Below are 23,534 nucleotides of genomic sequence, written 5' to 3'. Positions count from 1 at the left end.
TTAGATAAACGTCTATCAGGGATGGTCTAGACAATATTTGGTCCTGCCATGAGGGCAGGGGACTGAACTCGATGACCTCTCACGGTCCCTTCCAGTCCTAGAATCTATGAATCTATAATAGTCTGGAAAAAAATTAGAAACACAGTATGTTCTTCATTTTCAGATTAGACAGCAATAATGATCTGCAGACTGGCAACCAACTGGGGTTCAAATCATGCAACTGAAAAGCCCCTAACATTGCTCTTATTGTATTAAGGTTTTGCACATAACCAGTAACTCTGAACATTAAAGTCTACATGTTTAATATCATTAGATTAGTCTGTCTGTGAAGACTGGCTGTGCTTGTAGCTCACTTATACAGTCTCACAGGGCTACTAGTTAAAAGGTCACACTGAGGACCACTACACAGGAAGCAAATCTTCTATGGCAGCTAGTTTCTGGTAGGAGCTTGACAAGGCAGAGGGTTGGGACTTTTCTGTTCAGATTCTTTAACGACTGTTTGGATTCATGCTCAAGCCAGGTGTCCACACTAGGTCTATCCCTCCATTCTAACTTTCAGCACACAGGGAACCTTTACCTTGTCTTCTCCTCACTTCTGTGATTGCACTGTCCCTTCAAGTTAGAGAGTTGGGTACGTCTACACTACGGGATTATTCCGATTTTACATAAACCGGTTTTGTAAAACAGATTGTATAAAATCGAGTACACAGGTCCACACTAAACACATTAAGGGAGGAATACAGAAACCGGTTTAAAGAGCCCTTTATATCGATATAAAGGGCCTCGTGTGGAAGAGTGCAGCGTTAAATCGGTTTAACGCTGCTAAAATCGATTTAAATGCGTAGTGTAGACCAGGCCCTACTAGTGTTGGAGAAAAAGATGCTGTTTACAATATCTATAATTGCTGCTCTCCAGAGATACTATTTATATTACTACAGCACCTAAGAAACCCCCTCATGGACGAGGACCCCATTGTGCTAGGTACTGTACAAACGCAAAAAGGCAGTCCTTGCCCCAGAGGACTCACAATCTTAGCACTGGACAAGAGGCAACAGCTGAACACAGGCAGACAGGCAAGTAGAAGGAGCTGACTCAGCACACCAGTAGCCCAAGCTATATGTCGTGATAGCTAATCACTTGTGTGCTCCATTCTCCTCCATGCTGAGGGTATCCTATGTATCCATAATAAATGCAGGGAAATTAGATGACTGTTCAGGATGAAATCAAAGAAAATAGTTGGACTGCAATTAAAGATTATTTAATTGCTCATATTGTCAAGGATAATCTCGTCCTTGGCTGTGGTTAGGCAGAATTCCTCCCATCCACTTGAACTTGTCAGATTTGCTAAATGCTGGAGGACGGCTTTCTTTCTTCAGGGAAGTTCTTAGTATCTCCCTTGCTGAGGACTGTTTGCATCTGGTAAACCTGGGCCTGCTCAGGAAGAGATTGAAGAAAAGGGCTAAGGTTCCACATGGTTCCTAGCACCTTTTGTTAGGGTGACCATATTTCCCTATGCTGAATACGGGACACCTGGAAAAATTACTCATATGCAAGCGAGTTCAATAGTACAAGTTCAGTGGCAATCAATCAGAACTATGCACTACAAACACTCAAATTAACACCAAGTTAACTGAGTCCCTGTTAAAAAGAAATACTGCGCAGTTGGATTTTATTTACCTTCTTACCTTTAAGACAGGCAAAAAACAATTTGAACAGCACTGGAGCAAGTACGCAGCCTTGCTTCACTCTATTCGAGGGTTTGAACACATGAGAAAAGTCACCACTGGCAAGTACTTGCACTGTCATGTGGTCATGGAACAGACGGATCATTTGTATGACCCTTCTTGGGCAGCCCAGTTTATGCAGAATAGCCCATAGATGCTCCCTGTTGACCATATCAAAGCTTTGGTCAAATTGATGAAAACTGCATACAGGTTCATGTTCTGCTCTAAACATTCTTCCTGGGACCTGCCTTACAACAAAGATCAGGTCCATAGTACTACAAACTGGTCTGAAACCATACTACATTTTTGGCAGATTCTCCTCAGACATGTTCGCAGTACGTTCCATAGAATGCAAGCTAGTATTTTCCCTCCTGTACAGAGGAGAGCAGTGCCTCTCTAGTTTCTGCAGTCAGCTGTGCTGCCTTAGTTTTTTAACAGTAATACAATAATAGCATCTTTGAAGTCTTGTGGCACTTCCTCTTCCTCCCAAATGCTACTCAAGATGTCATGATGCACCTTGATGGCCCTGGGGCCTGCTACTTTATACAGTTCTGCTAGAATACATCCTTTCCGGAGGCTTTGCCAGAGTTCAGTTGTTTTATGGCTTTCATAACTTCCTCAACTGAGGGAGGGACGTCAAGATCCTCTTTGAGGGGTTTCTTGGGTATATGATCAAGGACATGCCGATTGACTGTGGATGGTCTATTGAGTAGACTGCTGAAGTGTTCAGCCCATCTCTGTACGATTCCCTCCTTGTCTTTGATGAGGGTTGTGCCATCTGCTGACTTTAAGGGGGCTGTGCCAAATTTAGATGGTGTGTAGACTGCTTTGAGAGACTGCCTTGCTCTGTAGGTACTTAAACCTACCTTTCTTTGAGGTGGAAGTGAATTAATTCTGCCATTCAACGAATGCTTTATGCTTGCCACTTAGGAGTTTGAATATGTCCTCATTGTTCTCATCAAACCAATCTTGGTGTACCATTTCCTTTGGCCCCAGCACTGATTTAGCTGTGTCAAAAACAACATTTGAACTGGTTCCATGTGTCGGCGGCAGTGTTTTGACACCTAGGCAGGTGGGAAGCAGTGATTTCTATGAGATGTTGTACGCATCAAATCCATAGTCAGACGGCTTCTGTGCACAGAGAGGGAGATCGTGCTCCTCCCTGCTTGTTGATGTAAAACAGACATGCTATATTGTCCATCAGAACTCGGACAGACTTGTTCTTTATGGAGGGAAGAAAGTGAAGGCAAACGTACCTGACGGCTCTGAGTTCTAGAAGATTGATGTGCAGATGCGTCTCTGACAGGAACAGTGGTCTTGTACCTTGTGGTCACCTAGGTATGCTCCCCAACCTATCAGGGAAGTATCCGTGGTAAGCATGAGTACTGGGGTGTGTGGATGGAAGGGAACAACCATGCACAGGTTCTCTAGTTTTGTCCACCAATGTAGAGAGGCCAATACGTTCGGTGGTGGAGTTAATGTTATGCAGAAACTATGTCTGCTGGGTTTACAGTTGAAATTGAGTCAACCCTGAAGGCATCTCATGTGCAGCCTGGCGTACTTGACCACAAAGCTGGTGGCTGCCATGTGACCAAGAAGCTGAAGGCAGGTCCGTGCCTGTATTCTGGGGCGAACAGAGATTGTGTGTATGAGATGCGCAATAGTGAGGAATCTGTTGTGTGGAAGTGAGACTCTAGTTCGAATCGAGTCCAGGTGAGCTCCAATGAACTCTATCTGCTGTGTAAGTAGTAGGGTGGATTTTTAGAAATTTATTTGCAAGCCTAGACTGTGGAAAAGGGAGACGGTAAAGTTGCTGCTTTCAACATCTTGTCGTAGGAGCTGGCTTTGGTAAGGCAGTTGTCTAAGCAGGCGAAAAGTATAATCCAGTGTTTGCAGAGGTGGACTACAACTACGGCGCGGGTCTTGGAGAACACCCGCGGTGCTGTGGAGAGACCGAATGGAAGTACCCTGTACTGAAAGCGGTCATGTCCGAGCGTGAATCACAGGAAGCTTCTGTGTGCTGGATGAATGGATATATGGAAATAGGCATCTTGTAGGTTGAGGGTTGTGAACCAGTCCCCTTGTTCCAGCACGGGTATTATTGTGCCCAGTGTGACCATCTTGCATTTTTGTACAAGTACAAATTTGTTCAGTCGGCATAGGTCTAATATAGGTCTCTACCTCTCGCCTTTGTTTTGGATTAGAAAGTAGTGGGAGTAGAACCCTTCTCCCGGATGTTGCGTTGGTACATATTCGACTGCACCTAGGCGGAGAAGATGCTCGTGAGAGGGGTCCCTGAAGAGAGACTGGGAAGGGGAAAGGGTGGGCGGGGAAGATAAGAAAGGGATGGAGTAACCTGACTGAACTATTTCCAGGACCCAGCGGTCCTGCGTGATCCGTTGCCCGACATGGTGGAAAGCCTGGAAGTGGCAGCGAAATGGGCAAATGGGCAGCACAATCAAGACCCCTGACCTGCACTTCAAAATTGTTGTGAGTGCTCTGTGTCGAGGAGTGGAGAGTCAGGCTCAGGGGCGACAGAGATATCCTGCTGATGCAGGAATTGTTGCTGCGCCCTAGGCTGGTGTGCTGCAGAGCTAGAAGTGTGAGTGGCAGCCCAGAGTGATTTTAGTTTCACTTTTGTAGGAGCCATGAGATGTTTGTGAGAGCCCTGCAGGGGGTCCGAATCTGCTCCAGGGGTGGCAGGCAGACTCGGTGCCGACGGCACTGTGGTGGAACATGTTGCTGGCACCAGGTCCATTGTCAGTGCCGGCAGGACTGGTGCCAAGGAGAGCCAAGCAGGAAGTCAGGTCCCTGCTTTTGCGTCTCGCATGACTTGCTGCTGAAGTGCCGGGGTGGTCAGAGTTGCTTGTTCTCAGCACTGACAGCACCACAGGTAAAGACCTTACGGGAGATCCTTTACCCTTTTAAGTGTCTCTGAGAGGAGACATTAGGGCTTCCTGCCTCTTCGAGTGAGAGGGTGAAGCAGGGCTCCCGGTTGGTTCTGACTTGGTAGGGGAGCATGAGGGAGAGGGTTTACTACCCTTCTCCGTAGGCAGCTGCAGAGCTTTCTCCATGAGAAGCATTTTTAGAGCAAATCTCTGTCACGGCAAGCTCTAGTTTTTAAGTTGGTGCAGTGGAGACACTTCACATGGACGTGTCTCTCACCACGGCATTTAATGTAGAGTGAGTGCCCCACAGACTCCTTGCAGGAGTCACATTTCTTAAAGCCTGGAGACCCCGACATCATGAAACTATGCGCGGCCGGGGATGTCTCAACAAGAGACGAATTTGAGGAGATATTTTTGTGGTTTTTTTTTTTTTGCGGGGAGTGGGGTGGACTAACAAACTATGCTAAAGGAAAGGGAGAACTGGGAAATGGCTAGCTAAATATTTCTATTTTTCTCTACTTATTTTCTACAGTAACCAGGGAAGAGATGAGCCCTGCCCCGAGTCCCATCTTCAGCTGAGGACGGTTGAGAAGGAACTGAGGGGGGTGCGGGACACGCACGCGCAGGGAGACCTTAACCATGCTGCGAGACAGCAGCTTGTTGTGTGCGTCCCCGACCAGGCGCTGCTACCGAAGATCTCCAATCAATGGCATCAGGACTCACCATCACTTGGAACAGAGCACCCACAGGGACAGCACTCGAATAACAACTACTCCCTATGGAGCATGACATGTTCCTCCAACAAAGGCACTACCCCTCTCTAGTATCCCCCATACACCCCACTTTAACCATTAGACACTATGCAAAACACCTGCTTTCTCTCTCCCCATTTCCTCCTTTGAAATACAGAATAAACCTTGATAGCACAGGGTTAAGCATTTTTTTTTTTAAATCAGGCAGAGACTTCTGACTACAGTAATTCTTTCTGACGGATTGCCCCAGTGGAGTTTATTTATGGGTCAGTGTCAGCTATCTAAATACATCTTATCTTGTAAAAACTAATTCAACAGTTGGAAACTGCAAATCTATTCTCTGTTAGAGACCTGTGATCTTACATAATTAGGGGATTTTTGTTTGGTGGTGTTTTACCTTTAAGTTATCAATTTCTCTTTATTTCAAATTTGTCCCTGGATAAAGCAGGAGCCGCTCTGGTAACGTACTCACTTGGCTTCTCATATATGATGCAGTCAGCTCTGAAGAGAGCCACCACTTCCGATACATGCAGCACGACAGCATAACAACAACAAGGAGAGTACGAGGAGCTCAGATTCCCTTGTCTGGCTGGAGGAAACACTGATACTCCAAGGCTTCCCATCATCTGTGGCTAGCTAAGTGAGGACTCACAAAGCATTTTAATCTGAAGTAACAACAGCAGATACATGCATAGGGAGCCCCAAAAGCTCTCCACCTTCCCACCAATAAGTAGAATGGCACCAGCACCCAATGGGAGAAGAAGAGCTCAGACTCCTCCATCAGCCTCACCTACAGCATGGTCTGTTCCTTCACCATACTTCCCCTCTTGAGGGTAAAGGGAGACCCCCCCCCACCACAGTTTTTTCTCCCCTCCGGGAAAAAGGCATTGAATAGCAGTAAGGTTTTATGTAAATTCGCCCTTTTGAAAGGCCCCCGTCTTCTCAAATGCCTGAATTTACGGCTGCTTTTTCAAAATCTGAGACTAAACCTCAGAGCCTCATTTTTTTCCCCTTCCTATCCATGAGAATCTCCATCCTAATCCAATCAAAGTGATGGAATTTATAGGAATGGGGAGCAGCAGGGATATGCCATTGCACAGTTCTGCATAAACGCACTTCCTTGACTGGCTACAGGTTGCCTTAGAGCATGTACTCCTTACCAGTGCACTATTTTCTTTCCCTAACTGCATCCCATCACTACAGGATGATGCAACACTACATCAGCATCACGTCAAGCCCTGTGAAATTGAGGAGCTTCCCTCTCCTGTTTCAGATTGCTCAAACTATTGGACATCAGTGCTCAAACTATTTTCTACCATGCTTTGATGCTGAAAACTTAAAGTCAACAGAGCTGGCAACACTGTTAACCATTATCAGTAGCCTCACAATATTTGGTATTTTTCTTAAAGCCCCAGTTCCTAGAATCAGAGAATAAAGTGATCATTTCATCCCCCCGCCTCATTTTTTTCGGGGGGGGGGGAGGGGAGCTGGGAGTAAATTACTAGCCCTCATGGTTGCAGAGAAAAAGCTTGAAAACAAAATACTGTGACAGACCCTGACCAGTTGGGTGCAGTAGCCTGGTAAAAGGAAAACACAGTGGATGAATAGTTTTCTGTTTCCTGAGTGACCAGGGTAGGGTACCCCAGGGCAGTCAGGAAGGTACTAGAAGCAATTAAGTCAGGCAGACTTCATAAGTCACCTGGAATCAGTTAAGAACTGATTAGAAGCCATGAAGGGAAACAGGCTAATCAGATCACCTGAAGCCCACTTAGAACCCGCTGGGACTAGTTTAAAAAGAAGCCCTTCAGAGAGGCTGGCTGGTAGGAGCTGGCAATAAGAAGGCGTGTTGCGGGAAGACGGAGAGAAAGACGGTGGGCAGTAAAAGAGCCAGGAGTGTGGTCAGATACCAAGGAGGGTGCTAGCAGGGGCCCTTTGGGAAATAGCCCAGGGAAAGGCTATAGCTTCGGTAGTATAGGAAAACTACCTGTTGTTGCTGCCAGTTAGGGTCTCTGGACTGGAACCCAGAGAAGAGGGTGGGCCCAGATTCCTGCTACCCCCCCCCCACACACACCCCTACACAAATGCTCCCTGAGAAGGAAGACAGGGACTAAAGAGGGTTCCTACACTGAACCCGTTGACTATCCGACGATGAAGGTGGCTCAGTAAGCTGTAACCCTTGCCTCTAGGATAGGGGAGAGGCTACATTGAGGGTCACAGTAAACCCTAACCACCTAGAAGCGCAGGACCCCCCGAGGCAAAGTCGGTGCTTTGCCACAATAAATATTCCCTAAGGACTAAAACAAAGAATGATACTTTTTAAGAATTCATTATTTTAAGCCAATCTCATGATTATAATGGCTGACTCACAATTTTTAAGTTGATTTTAGGGTTGGCAATACTGAGTTAAACTTCAGCATACTGAAAACTAGCTCAAAGGTTCACATACCACCAGTATCACCAGTGGTATCATTCGTCCAGCCAAATGGCTGTCATTAGCAAGAGCCTCATAAGAGCCAACTGTAATTTAAAACCTTATTTTCCCACCACATTTCACAGTTAGTACTCTAAGCTGCTGCTTAATTGTTTGAACCTGCTGAACAAAATGCCTCTTGTATTGCTATAAATAGATTTGTATTTGGCATGTAGTCCAAGAGCTAATGATTCTTCTGTGAATACAGTGCTAATGGTAGAAAAAGTTACCTGAAAATTTCAGGCAGACTGGAAATTAACAAAAACTAAAATTAAATGTTCCTTGCACACACTTGAACAATCTTGTATAATTTACCTGAAATGCATCAGGATCTCTGATAGAAAACAGGCTTAAGAAGTGCTTTAAAGATGTGCTTATTCTTTTTACAGGATTTATTGGAACAAAACAATGTTTCAGGCTTAAAGGGAGGAAATTACATTGTTCTACAATATGTTTGGCTAGCAGAGAACAAAACCATCTTGGAAAGAGATGGCATGATGTTGGTCAGTTTTCTATTAGAACTGACTACTGAGTTTGCTTCAGGTAAATTAGGTGCATTGTAAAGGAAGCCAGATAGTAGTGTTCAAAAGCTGAAGAAAGTTTTATACCTCCTGAGAAGGATAAAATGGGAAAGTTACAATTACTAGTGATTGAATTTCTTAACCGCTGCCTCTTTCTCTCCGAATACCATAAGATTATGTGAGGTGAAGGGGTGTAAATAGGCCTTATATGAGGGAGGCAACTGTCTCCCCTCCTGCCCCGTGGGGAATTCCATCAGCTCGATGTTAAGATCATAGGAGGAAGAAGGAGGGAGACAGTAACCAAAGTGTACAGATACTGTATTTATTATTCCTGATCAACATCCACATAAAGGTCATGTTTTTCAAAGCTTTCACTTCACAGATTATGTAATTTAAAAATGCAGGTTCACAGTTTATCAACTCAGATAACTGTATAGTTATGTGTAAACTGATTCAGCACTGCATTTGCACAGACAATTAGTAAGACAGCTAGCTTTCTATAAGATATAAAATAAATCGCAGAGGAAAATCTTGACTTCAAAACCATAATAAAACAAAAGCATATTTTTGCTACTGATGGTAATAGCTTCTCCCTAGGGAACTTACACTTGCTTTGTTAAAACTGCTTGATGAAATACAAGAATTACTGAGAAAAAACTTACCTGTCACTCTTGTTCTCTGACGATACAAGCTGCAGTAGATCACTCCTCAGAGCTCTAGCATCTCCCCACAAGTCTCACAGGACTAGCAGGGATCCAAGCTCTAAAGCAGGGGTGGGCAAACTATGGCCCATGGGATTGCCACTCCGTGGCACCGCGGAACCCATGCCGCTCCCAGAAGTGGCCAGCACCACGTCTCTGCATTCCCTGGGGGAAGGGAGGGCCGGACTGCTCCATTCACTGCCCTCACCTGCAGGCACTGCCCCCCACAGATCCCATTGGCTGGGAATGGGGAACCACAGCCAGTGGGAGCTTCAGGGGAAGATACCCACAGGTGAGGGAAGTGTTGTGAGCCCTCAGCACTCCCCTCCCCCAGGGGCTGGAGGGACATGGTGCCGGCCGCTTTCAGCAGGCCTGCCTCCCTTAGCCCCGCTGCCACCCCATAGCCGCTCCAGGTAAGAGGTGCCGGGCCAGAGGCCGCACCCCTCCTGCACCCTGCACCCAACCCCCCTTCCCCAAGCCCCTAACCCCCTGCCCTGAGCCCCCTGCTGCATTCCTCTGGCATCCCAACTCCCTGCCCTGAGCCCCCTGCTGCACCCCTCTTACACCCCAACCCCTTGCCCTGAGCCTCCTGCTGCACTCCGCACCCCCTCCCACACCCCGCACTCCCTGCCCCAGCCCTACAGTCATGGCCCTGCATGCAATTTCCCCATCCAGATATGGCCCTCAGGCTAAAAAGTTTGCCCACCCCTGCTCTAAAGCCACTGGTTCCAGTAGGTGGCATCGTGCACTGCCTCCACAGTGAACCCACTAGGCTCCTTAAGTGTCTTAAGGCATCAGTACTTTTCTAAACTAATATATAAATAACAGCACCAAGTTTTCCAAACTGACTAGTGATTGCAGGTGCCTTAATTTTGGGGTGACCATCTTGAAACCCCTTAAAGGAGCCTGATTTTCACAGAACTAGAGTTACCAGACCCTCAAGTCACAATGTGCGAATGGTGTCATACAACGAGAAACCCAGAAAATGCAATACTTGTCTTAATTAAAAACAAACTGAACAGGCAGAATGCAAGGGGGACAGAGGACAAAGCAGCAGCACGTACATATCGTGAATCCCCAGAACTAGTTAACAACTGACTGTCTGTAGCAGCTATTAGGGCTTGTTTTCACTATGGGGGTAAGTCAACCTAAGTTACAATACTAATCACGTAGACTACGTAGTTTAGGTTGACTTATCCCGGTGTCTTCAACGCACTGCATTGATGGGAGGCACTCTCCAGCTAACTTCCCTTACTCTTCTACCGGGTTCAACCAGAGAGTGCTCTGCCATCAATTTAGTGAGTCTTCACTAGACCTGCTAAATCGATCCCTGCTACATCAATTGTAGCACCGTGGATAGTGAAGACCAGCCCTTAGAGTCAAAGGAATGTCAGCCTTTCTACGAGGGGTAACCAAAGTGGAGCCCATGAGCCATATGCAGTTCACAGTAATACCAACCCATAAAGATGACAGCTTTCGGCATCCGATGCTCCATGTTGACCAGAGCAGGCTGCTCCGCATAAGACTAGGGCCTGGTCTACACTAGAAAATCAGGTCACTTTAATTACATTGGTCAGGAGTGTGAAAAATCCACACCCTTGAGTGACATTAAGCCAACCTGAGTCCCTGTGTAGACAGCACTAGATGGATGGAGATATCTTCCATCCATCTAGCTTACCGCCTCTCAGATGTCTACATGGAAGGGCTACAGCAGCTGTTCCACTATAAAGTTTTAAGTGTAGACACACAGATGAGTGTGGAATGATGGGATTTGCAATCTACATGGTCAGCACTTCCACACTGAAGATAAAGGCATTTTGCAGCTGGCTCCTTTTCATTAAAATTAGGTGTTGCATTAGGCTCCTTCTCAACAGCACAGCATGCTAGCAATTTGGAAAGTCTGGAAAATCCTTACTTGAATTAATGGCAGCAAGCCAACATCAATCACCTACCTGGTTTTGATCATTGTAGTCACACTCCCTAACCACAACTAGTCCTCCTTTCTGACTTGGGTGACCCTGGGCAACCAGACATTTGTTGGTTTGAAGGTGATAAAGCTGTGAAAGAAAATGATGATGCTTAATTTATACCGTCATTAAAAGGCAAGTAGCAGAAAGAACATTTGGCAAGTCTTCTAATAATCCATATTTCCTAAAACTCCTCATATGCTCACAAAGAAACACCTTCTCCCCTTTTCATCTATAGGACATTCTGCTTTTTAAATTAATATTTTTGTATAAATACACGTAAATACTTTAATTTTATTGTCAAGATCTAACAAGTTCCCCCCCTGTGATCTGGAAGTAGCGTGCACAAATGACAGAATTTTGCCTGTTTTGTTTGTTTAACTCAGTTATTCCCTACCAACTCCATCCTTTCTCTGAACAGCAGAGGTCACAGACATACTTTCCCTCCAGATATTTAATGGGTTTTCTTTCTAGGATTCACAGCAATTACAAACATCAAAATGCTTTTGCCTACAGCCTCCACCGCCTTCCCCTTTTGGTTTCACTTAATGCAAGTAACTTTGTGCCACCTGATTTCCAAAAACTTCAAGAATTGGAAATCTACTTGGTCTCAACTACTTTAATTTAATTAGGCCTCTGGTGGGGATTCAATTTAGAGTGTAAAACTTCCCATGTCTTTCAGATGAGCTCCCAGCCCAGTTTCGATGCATTGACTATAACCTGAAGTAGAATAACCTGGAATATGGGTTTTTTGGCCAGACTGGGATCAAACACTCAATACGTGGCTGCATATTGAAGAAAGCCTACTACTGCGATGAATTATGAAGCTCCTAGTAGCTGCTCAGCTGCTCTCCTGGTTTGACATGAGTGCCCTCCTACCCAGCCCTGAATTCTGCTGATGGTCATTTAGTCAGCGGTCCCTGAAGTAGCTCAGCATGCTCAAAGGCTTTTATTCTGGTTATTTGGCTTCAGTATGATCAATGACAGAAAAAAAGCTGATCTCCCTTTTGGAGCTGAATGTAGACGAGCTTTCACAGCCTTGGATTAGTGGAGCCATCCTGAAAAATGAGCCAATTTTGCCTTGGATAAATGCATGGTTACTTCGGCTTTTGTCTTATTACTAGGCTATTCCTGGAAAAAAAAATCAATATTTTATTATTCTTTAGATTTATAAAACCAAAAGGCATTGCTATGAACACTCTAGACAATGCTAACAGATACATAAATCCAGAAAGAAATAGGTACTCTGTAGCATGACACTAAATAATCGGGCAGCACAACAAACTAAATTCCATTTTTCTCTGAGCATCACCCCCAGCAATATTTGCTTCTTCAGATGCCTTAAGATGCTATGCCCTGAAGCATAAATAACAGCTACCACTTTGCTGATTTGTACTACACATCTAAATCAAATAGACTACATCTCTTAGAACCCTCTCAATCAAGGACTTTAGGGAAGATCAAATTTTGAATGTTAATCACTCACCAGTAGCTCTTTAAATTATGTAACTTACATGGTTTTAAAATGATGTGTGTGTGTCAGTCATGGACCACTAGTATTTGACAGTTTTTATGATACTTCCCAGTTGGCTAACAAGCACTGCTCCTTTCCAAATTAGTTTTTATATTATAAAGGTGGGATTTGGAGTAATTTATTCTGACTCCTTAGGAGTCTGGCACACTGGTGATATTGGCTGACCATTCTGTTCCCTGGGCCTCTTGAATCAGTTTATATAATGAATTAGATGAATTAGAGCCAAAGATGACTAGCCACCCACACAATATTGAGCACACTTATCAAACCCCGAAGACTCAAGCTGCAGGACTTTACTTAGATTTGGCAGTACACTGCCCTGTTTAGTCAAAGGACATAGAAGGCTGCCCTCTAAATTGAAGGGAAGGAGATCCTTGGCTACAGAGAAGGTCCCTCACTTCATTTTGAGATGTTCAAAAGCCTTGAATAACCTCATTCAAAACCAACAGTATTCCTTCAATTAAACCTTCATCTGGGAATAAACAAAAAGCCATTATTATCCACCAAAGTTAAAAAGAGCGACAAGAAAAGTGCCTAAGGCAGGTTGGTGCATCTGCTGTATTTAGAACAAGCCAGACATTTCATTTTAAAACGTACAGCAGCCCAACCAGGTACTGAACTGAATATGAAAATATTCTATAACTGCTTCACTGCTGGACTCAGCTGTAGCGCCTTCTACAGTGAAATCCTAATGATTTCAAAGGGATTCTGCATAAACACAGATGTTCACTTGATGATCGCCTGGTCTGTTCATTCCCTCTGAAGCTCGTGGCACCTGCCACTGTCAGAAGACAGGATACTGGGCTAGACGGACCTTTGGTCTGACCCAGTATGTCCAATTTTGTGTTCAGCATCCAACAGCCTGCAGGATTGGGGCCCTACACTGTAACAACTGCATCCATTTTTTAAAGTTTACTGTTAAATATTGCAGACTATGCTACGTTGTCCTGTTTGGGGCGGAGGAGGGGTCATGTTTACATATTAACCAGATTACTTATTAAATTGGTTTATGATCATCAATGGAAGGTTCCCACTTGTCCATACCTAAAATAAGAACTACTTGAGTCTCCTACAGCTCTCTTGCACACAGAAAGATTGACAGATGTTCTATGGAATCTGGAGTCATTCCTGCTTTTTTAGAAAACTGTACTGGGCCAAATTCAGCACTGGCAAAAGCAGGTGCAACTCCAGTGATTCTTGCATACAAACCCATAAACCAAGATCTACTTAGTAAGCTACGGATATGCACCATTTTACAAGTCTATCACCATATCCTTCTTGGTGGTGTTTATTGCTAGGTTTCCACTAATACACCAAATACTTTCACTGAACATCTAAGAGTAAGATTTCTCACTTGGCCTCACCTTATGGGTAAAGGGCAAGAGAGGCATTTTCAGTCAGATGTGACTTTTCATCTTTGCAAAAAACTGTTGAGCAAAAGTATTGACTGAGGAAAGCTAATTACATTGTACATCCACAATAAACAAAGAGTGTGAAAGTCTCGGGGTAGGTTCTCAACCCAAATCCACTCTCAGAACCAACGGTCAGTCATGAAAGTGTCCTACATAGACTTTAAAGCTGAAAAGCCTCAACAAAGGGAAAGACATTGCTTCAGTACGGTACCATCTGAAAAGAACCTGGCTTACATAAGGGGGCCTGTTCCAATTTACCTCTGGATAAATATACAAAATTTGTCATTTTCAAGACAAAACTAACTTTTATTACAGTATACACCAAATCACCTACTGTGAAAACAACTCACTGTACTTACTTCTATGTGCATCATCACAATAAGTTTCAAAACCAGGGCTGCCCAGAGTGGGGGGCAAGAGGGGCAATTTTCCCCAGGCCCCGGGCCCCACAGGGGCCCCCATGAGAGTTTTTCGGGGCCCCTGAAGCAGACTCCTTCACTCACTCAAGGGGCCCTGGAAAACTCTCGCGGGGCCGGGCCCCCGGAGCTTCTTCCGATCCCGGTCTTCGCCAGCGGGGGGTCCTTCCGCTCCAGGGCGGAAGGACCGCCTGCCGCCGAATTACCGCCGAAGCGGGACCCGCCGCCAAAGTGCAGCCGGGTCTTCGGCGGTAATTCGGCAGCGGGGGGTCCTTCCGTTCCGGGACCCGTCGCCGAAGTGCCCCGAAGACCCGTGGCGGGGGCCTCCCATCACCAAATTACCGCTGAAGACCCTGCTGCACTTCGGCGGTGGCTCCCGCTTCGGTGGTAATTTGGTGGCGGGGGGCCCCCGCCGAGGGTCTTCGGGGCACTTCGGCGGCGGGTCCCGGAACAGAAGGACCGTCCCCGCCACCGAATTACCGCCAAAGCCTGGGCCCCTCGCCACTGAAGACCCCAGACCCCCGGAATCCTCTGGGCAGCCCTGTTCAAAACTACCTAAAAAGAGCAGGGGGAAATGGAAGGATTTTCTAAAGAAGTTGAACAGTGTCTTACCCTTCCACGCCGCAGTATTTTAGGTCGTTTTTGCCCTCTGTTAATAAAAACTGGTTGCTGAGCTTTGGCATTGGGCCCAGATATTTGCATCTCTGGGTAGATATTATCTAAATACCATTTAAATGACTTGCAGTTCATTTTTTTCCTCAACTCCACACGGTCAGTAATGTTTCCATAATTCCTGGCCCTTAGTTCAGGTCTTAGAGCAAAATACTGTTCCTACATAGAAAAGAAATAGGAGAAAATATCCAATCAGAACTATTTACATTACTTCTAGTACAAATTTTAAACAGTGATTAATCCAATGCATTAAACTACATACCTGTTCCATTTAACCACTGATGTAAAGTATTAGTTCTCTGAAAATTGGAATTAGAATCATAGAACACCAGGGTTGGAAGAGACCTCAAGAGGTCATCTAGTCCAATCCCCTGCTCAAAGCAGGACCAACACCAACTAAATCATCCCAGCCACGGCTTTGTCAAGCCAGCCTTAAAAACTTCTAAGGATGGAGATTCCACCATCTCCCTACGTAACCCATTCCAGTGCTTCACCACCCTTCTAGCGAAATAGGTTTTCCTAATTTCCAACCTAGACCTTCCCCACTGCAACTTGAGACCATTGTTTCTTGTTCTGTCACCACTGAGAACAGCTGAGCTCCATCCTCTTTGGAACCCCCCTTCAGGTAGTTGAAGGCTGCTATCAAATCCACCCTCACTCTTCTCTTCTGTAGACTAAATAACCCCAGTTCCCTCAGCCTCTCCTCATAAGTCATGTGCTCCCGCCCCCTGATCATTTTTGTTGCCCTCTGCTGGACTCTCTCCAATTTGTCCACATCCTTTCTGTAGTGAGGGGGAGGGCAAAACTGGACACAATACTCCAGATGTGGTCTCACGAATGCTGAATAAAGGGGAATAATCACTTTCCTTGATCTGCTGGCAATGCTCCTACTAACACGGCCCAATACGCCGCTAGTCTTCTTGGCAACAAAGGCACACTGACTCATATCCAGCTTCTCATCCACTGTCTTAAGTGCAGGACTCTGCATTCATCCTTGCTGAATCTCATTGGATTTCTTTGGGTCCAATCCTCCAATTTGTCTAGGTCACTCTGGACCCTATCACTACCCTCCAGCATATCTACCTCCCCCACCAACTTAGTGTCATCCACAAACTTGCTGAGGGTGCAATCCATTCCATCATCCAGATCATTAATGAAGATGTTGAACAAAACCGGTCCCAGGACAGACCTCTGAGGCACTTCACTTGATACCAGCTGCCAACTAGACATCAAGCCGTTGAGCACTACCCACTGAGCCCAACGACCTAGCCAGTTTTCTGTCCACCTTATAGTCCATTCATCCAATCCATACTACTTTAACTTGCTGGCAAGAATACAGTGGGAGACCATATCAAAAGCTTTACTAAAGTCAAGGTATATCACGTCCACCGCTTCCCCCATAGCCACAGAGCCAGTTATCTCATCATAGAAGGCAATCAGGTTGGTCAAGCATGACTTGTCCTTGGTGAATCCATGTTAACTGTTCCTGATCACCTCTCTCTCCTTCAAGTCCTTCAAAATTCCATAATGTCATTTTAGAGTTAATGTTTATTGTGCCTCTATGATCTCCATAACAAATGTGTTTGGTGTACAAGTCAAAAAATGATTTATTGTTTAACTGCCACACATGCAAATTTAGGGCTTGTTCTTGCACATGAATGACATTATTCATGTGGTGAGTCTCACTGACTTCAATAGGACTACTCATCTGATTGGAGATATTCACATCCACATGCATTTTCAGGGCTAGGCCTTTAATCTGGGCTCTTGGAGTTAAGATGGGTTCTGTCCTTATCCCGCCTCATCCCTAGTAATAAAGATTCAGAGGTTAAATTATGCCCTCAATTATACTTGTGCAACCTCAACAGAGGTGCAATGGGAGTTAATGAGATTACACAATATTAGGCATAATATGGCCTGCAGAATCGTTATTTCTGGTGATGTATGAACAGGAAAATTCCCATGTTGATTCTCACATCCTAGACTGAGTTTTCAGGTAAAACAGAAAAGACACTGTCTGTAGACTAGGCTAATTTCATATGCATTCTTTAGGATACGATAAGCATGGAACCCTGGCACTTCGCTGAGTACATCTGCACTTTAAATGATGTTTGGAACTTGCTGGAGAGAATGACAGTCTAGAGCTATTTTTAATCTTCTGGTCTTCTGACCGACAATAATTAAGACTATATATCCATCATTACTGAGATACTTGTTAATTATGAAGATGCCTGCAAAGTTAATATCACTGAAACTTCTGTAGCAGGTACAAAGAGGCTATAAGAGCAAGACTAATGCAATCTAGCATAAAGCTTATCATGTATATAGTGAAATGGAATCCAAGGCAATTGTACACTGTCACAGGAATGAATTAGGTTAGACTTTTGTGTATCAAATATATAACTCTGTGTATTATTGTATCTGTTCCTTTTTTCAATAAAAGTATTAATGAAGTGGGATATTCAGTGTAGTCATCATCGTATCCTTGAAAGCGTAACTATGATATTTTGCTTTATTTGTATCGCATATTGGTTTCTCATAATTGCATAAATACATAATTTACAACTCCTCATCAATGTAAAAATTAAAATGCAATTTTTACTATTTCCCTTTTTCCCCTCTATCATATAGTATTTTTAATTATTTACTAAATGTTGCTGTTGAACTCTCTGCTGAACAAAACAGAGGAAAACAGACAGACAATCTAAACCAGGGGTAGACAACCTATGGCACGTGTGTCAAAGCCGGCACACGAGCTGATTTTCAGTGGCACTCACACTGCCTGGGTCCTGCCACTGGTCAGGGGAGCTCTGCAATTTTAAATTAAGCTTCTTAAACATTTTAAAAACCTTATTTACTTTACATACAACAATAGTTTAGTTATATATTATAGACATAGAAATAGACCTTCTAAAAACATTAAAATGTATGACTGGCACGCGAAATCTTAAATTAGAGTGAATAAATGAAGACTTGGCACACCACTTCTGAAAAGTTGCTGACTCCTGATCTACATTAATCTTTCTACAGCTCTCTTCTATACCGTTCATCCCACTACAGCTTCAGTCAATATCATTATCTTGGCACTTTTATTATATGTATAAATATGGAAATATCTTCAGACCTGCCTTCCATCCCTAAATTTGCTGTAACAAAAGACCCTGGCAAGTTTCAGAGAACAAGAATAGAAAAATCTGGAGAACTCCACAGCTGATACAAGAAAAAAAGACACAGAACTGAGGTAGACTACTCATATAATCAGTAGGTAAAGTCCCTTTTGGACAGGAAGTGGAATTGGTTGATGCCTCCAGTCCCTAATGCTGGCCTCAGAGGCCAAAAAGATGATAGAACTTCAGAATTTCTGAGTATCTCACACTAAGAAGCCGAATCACACGAGTTAGAATCATGCACATATGGTATCTCCTCATTAGACAATGGAAGGCACGCGTTATCATAAACTGGAACAATTCAATTAACACTCCCATTTCAAACTCTGTAATTCTTGTCTTACCTTATATTCATCCATCCATACGTGTGCCAGGCGCAGAGAGTTATGTGCCATGGTATCCTTCCCCCCCGGTGAGCCATAGGGGCGCCTTTTACGGAATATGTGTCCCACCCTGGAGCAAGGGATGATCAGAAGTCTACCCCCACACATCCAGATCTGTCCACAAGAAAGCAGAAAACACCTCACTATAGAGTACAAAAAAAGTTCAATACTTTTTTTTTTTTTTTTTTAAGGGAATAGTTATGGTAGAATTGTGTATGCTCAGTATTCAGTTTTTAAAGGCTTATCTCGCCGTCAAATCAGAACCAATTTCCTATGCGTGGAAAAAGGCAAGGCTTTACTCTTTGAAAAAGATAATTTTCATATCAATTTGCCTATATAACCTCTCTGCCACTTTTTAGGGTTGTTCAAAATAAAATGTTGCCAGCAGTTTTTAAAAACAGCACATTTTCTCCAACTGTCCTTTCCATTAGAAAGAGCCACAATGGTTTTCAAGCTTTCAATATTTAGTTTTCAGACAAAAGACCAAACATAGAACATTTCAGGACAAAAGCAAAAGTTTAGAAAGTTATAGGTGACAATACAGGTTAACCCAGAACTGCAGACAAAGCTTAAGTGTACAGGTCCAACCTTGATGGCGTGGACAAAGTGATATTGGTATAAAAGTGCTTTATAACAGTATAGCTATTCCCTACAGGTAGGGCACCTTTATACCAGTATCACTGTGTCCACACTAGGACTTGTACAAGTATAACTATATATTGGTTTAAAAAAAAATTTTTTTTTTAAATTTAAAAAGAAAAAAACATCTCTGACAGTCATACTGGTATAATTTTGAAGTGTAGACCAGGCATTAGAATAGACTATTTATTTATTATTACTAGTATAAGGCTAATTATTTAACCTTAACTTCAGCATCCCTACTGTTCCTGCTACAGTACATGTGCGCACACAGTAACCTGTGTAATTGACTAATCAGGACAATGATCTATCTCCTGTCCATTTCAGAGTATCCCCACAAACTTAATATGTACATTTTTTCTCCACCTTAATATAACAACCTCTGCTAAGCAAACACTGTTAAGTCCTGTAAGCGGTTGTTTGCAACAGGTTTTCCATACATGTTGTATGCAGATATACATGTGTGTGACATGTAATCCCTTTTGGGTGCAGGAATTAAAATGTTTGTCCTACTTTACTTTCTCTCTGGTACGTAAAATTCAGGCATTTTAAGGCCAGAAAAGACCAGATTGATGATCTAGTCTGACCTACATAACACACGCCAGAGAACGTCAACCAATAATTCCTGCATTAAGCCCATAACTTCTGGTTGAGCTAGAACATCTGTTTTAGAAAGATATCCAGTCTTTAGTTTGCACCTTGCTTCCATTCTGAGTTTTTTTCCTAACTTCAGCTTCCAGTCACTGGATTTTGTTATGTGTTTGTCTGCTAGACTAAAGAGCCCTTGACTCTCAGAAATCTTCTCCCAAGTAGGTACTTACAGACTCATCAAGTCACCTCTTCACCTCCTCTTGGATAAGATAAACAGATTGAGCTTCCTAAGTCTCTCATTGGAAAGCAGATTTTCCAGGCCCTGAATTCTTCTAACAACTCTACTCTGAATCCTTTCCAATTTTTCAAGTAGGCATGTTGTACTTGGACACAGTATTTCAGTAACAATTTCATCAATGCTGTACAGAGGTAACCATCTCCCTCCTTCTACTCAATATGCTCCTCCTTATACATCCAAGGATTGAGTTAGGCCTGTAGCCACAGCATCACAGCATACGAGCCCCAATTCAGCTGGTTTTCCACCATAACCCCAAATTTGTTTTCAAAGTCACCGATTTCCAGTGTTCAGCTCGACATCCTGTAAATGTGACCTACGTTCTTTGTCCCTATCATGACTCAATTTGCAAACAGATTTGTTTGAAGTATTTTTATTTTGTGCAGCAGTGGCTAAGAAACATTTGTTCGTTTCCTTAATGAGCCCCTGCCTCATATCTGTCCATAGCTAATGACTGAATCAACATTCCTTATAAACCCAAAGGTGCCTACTAATACTTGTTTGAAAAAAGTTTAAAACAGTTTATTTTTAAATCTCTACCCTGTGAACAAAGAAAAGATAAATGTAAAACAAGCCTAATGAACCAACTACAGTGGAACTTGCCAACAGTGGCTTTCTGCCCATCTTTCTTCAACAGCTCTGAGACTAATCTTCTGCATGATCCCTAATTTGTACAATACCTGTCTAAACTGTGTTTCAAGCTCTTCTGAGGATTCTAGCATGTCTGTACAGCCCCTATAAGCCTATAGAAATGTTATGTAAATAAACCTGTTTATATTAAAAGGGCATCTGGCAGCTTGAAGTTGAGACAATTTCACAAACTGAAGTAAATGTAGTTTCACGCAGTGTATCTGCCCATGTCTCCTCCTGCCAAATTTGTCTTTTTATAAACCATATTCTCTTTAAGTCTCTCTCTCTCTCTCCATATGCTGTGTGAAAGACTCAGACAAACAAAAGGAGAAACTGTAAAAGTGACTAAAGATAAGTGCTGTCAAACACTATAGAATAAAAGTCAAAAGTGAGAACATTTTCCCCCACTTTAAACTTCCAGTTATAATCAAATTAGTTGTAACAGTAGTGGGTCAGAAACTTCAGAGTGTTATTTTGTAAGTTGAAAGCATCCTTTGAAAGGAAAATGAAGGCCCCATATAGCTTCACTATGCAAATAGCAATTCCAGTGCTACTGAATCTCTGCTTCGGTAAGGGAACAAGTAAAGCACCTACTGTAATACAAAACAATTACCCGAAATGATATTTCTAGATTTTCTCCTCCCCAGATGTCCATACCACTATCATACTGTCCAAGTTCATTGAAGTATTCTCTATCCATAGCAAACAAGCCCCCTGCCATAGTAGGTGACCTAGAAGAGGAAAAAGTTAAAAATGAATTCCCATTGTCTACACACTCATTTTAATAAAAAAAGTTACTCTAGCTTAATCATCAAGTCCCCAGTCCTATTACTGGATCCAGATGCTTGGACCCCATTGACTACGACTGCAGCATTGAAATAATCAGATCAGGTCTCAAAAGACCCTATAATTTATTTATTTTTAAAGCAAAGTGTATAAATATGATCTGTGATCGCTCACTGTTCCATCACATAGAACTGTACAACATACATTTATTTGATGTGCACCTTTAAATAGCACTAAGTTAATGCGAGCGAGGTATCTTTTAGTTTGTGCCCACAGCACCCACACGGGGGAGTTAAAGCACAGTATGCTAGTGCACACTGCCATCCACACGCCCGTCCTCAGTCTTCCTTCGAACAGAAATAGCTGGCTGCATAGAAGCCAAATTACTCTTTTGCAATGAGATCACCAGCGTAAGTGCACTGCAACCCTGCCTAGTATCCAGTCAGATGATATTTTTGTCTCTTTAGCTCTGACGCAGTACCTACATTTTCTGGTTACTTGACTATGTTGCTCTTGATCTGAAATGTATGGATGTACTTGTTTATTATACATACAAATGTACAGTGATGTGTGTACAAATCAAAATGATGGTATATTTCCCCCTCATGAACAAAGGGCTAATATAGGCTGGTCCTGACCTGTTTGGGGGAAAAAATAATACATTCCAGTGTACACTGTAGTTACTGGTAACACCTGAAAGTAGTAATAATTCCCTTTCTATATGAAACAAGGATCAAGCTTAAAGTACACAACCCAATAAACCTAATGGGGTGTAATTAAATTATTTATCTTGTCTCACAATTTAAAATCAGGAGTACTGATGTTTCATCATTAATAAAATCATCAGGTTATCCCCCAATTGTTATAACTCTTCTACAGTTGAGTATTTGTTCTCTCCAGAGGTTTTTCAGTTCTTTGTCCCTTCTATGCAATGCCTCTTATGTAGCATTTTTACTATAGCAATATATTTTGTAAACATCTATATATTAGTTACTATTCTACAACCTACATCCTAAACTGCTCCTGTATGACCAATACCTCTTTTTATAAGCAGGAAGTCCCTGTCTGCTGTTGTCCTGGCAAAATGTAAGGTGTGGGGGGTGGGAAGGGAACAGCAGTTCATGCAAACATGCCATATGGCAGTGGCTAGACACAGGCATTCCACAATCCTAGTCAGTAAAAATGCAATAAAAGTGTCCAGGGTAAGCAGCCCTAAGTCTGGATTCCCTTGTTTGTTCTGACATGGTCTTCTGCTATAGGATTCGTCCCTCTAACATCTGGGTAGAGAAGAATCCATAACATTTGGACTATGAAGGTTTCTAAATAGATGACAAAACAAAAAACTTTCTATTAGGTGGAAAGTGATATTCAGAGATTTTAAAAAACAACTTGTAGAATATTGTTTAAGCAATGCGAGAGCTTCTCTAAATAGGAAAGTCATGCTCAAACTCAGGAAATTTTGTCATCGTGGACAATGGGACTCCATTTAAGTATCAACCTTGTCTCTGGGCTCAATCCCAGAATCCTTGGAAGACAGTGGCAACTCGGCCTACACAGAGGACTACATCTTCAGGCACATGGTGGATTATCTCTAATCAAGGTTCTTAATTTAAAATTCTCTTTGATGGATCTTCTCCAGTTTTCTCCCATGTGTTGTCTTCTTCTAACTTCAGAAATACCTACAGTGATCTTTTCCCAAATAGATTATTGCTGAGCCAGTTTATTAAGAAATAACAGGAGAAGTTTCTTGGCTTCCTCAGATCAAGCCTTGTGATGGGAAAACTTGATGTGGAAAACCTGATGCACAGAGTCTTCAAATCACAGCAGAAAATCCAGTGTTGGAGCCGCTTATGTCAGCTTGAAGCACTGTTAAATTCACATTCCAAGGGCAGAGGAGGATAAGAACACACAGCCAGGTTTCAGAGCCCATCCCAGCAATAAAATGTAATAAAGCACTAACATTCTGCCAGAAATTAGTTTAATTGT

At 43.1% G+C, this 23,534-nt stretch overlaps 1 protein-coding gene across 5 annotated transcripts in view; it reads right to left on the bottom strand.

The window, feature by feature from the left end:
- GALNT11 (polypeptide N-acetylgalactosaminyltransferase 11) overlaps positions 1–23,534 on the bottom strand; it is a 96,349-nt gene that overhangs the window by 16,164 nt on the left and 56,651 nt on the right. For 4 of the 5 annotated variants that reach the window (XM_075062187.1, XM_032767814.2, XM_032767817.2 and 1 more), the window contains exons 7-10: positions 21,376–21,493; positions 18,569–18,721; positions 14,998–15,216; positions 11,009–11,113 (exon numbers count right to left, since the gene is read on the bottom strand). In XM_075062187.1, coding sequence (XP_074918288.1) covers positions 11,009–11,113; positions 14,998–15,216; positions 18,569–18,721; positions 21,376–21,493 — 595 coding nt within the window. The remainder of the gene's footprint in view (positions 1–11,008; positions 11,114–14,997; positions 15,217–18,568; positions 18,722–21,375; positions 21,494–23,534) is intronic. The other variant, XM_032767818.2, reaches the window with a different exon arrangement.

Source organism: Chelonoidis abingdonii, chromosome 2 (assembly GCF_003597395.2).
Source record: "Chelonoidis abingdonii isolate Lonesome George chromosome 2, CheloAbing_2.0, whole genome shotgun sequence".
Lineage (NCBI taxonomy): Eukaryota > Metazoa > Chordata > Testudines > Testudinidae > Chelonoidis > Chelonoidis abingdonii.
This window is presented reverse-complemented; position numbering and strand designations above follow the sequence as displayed.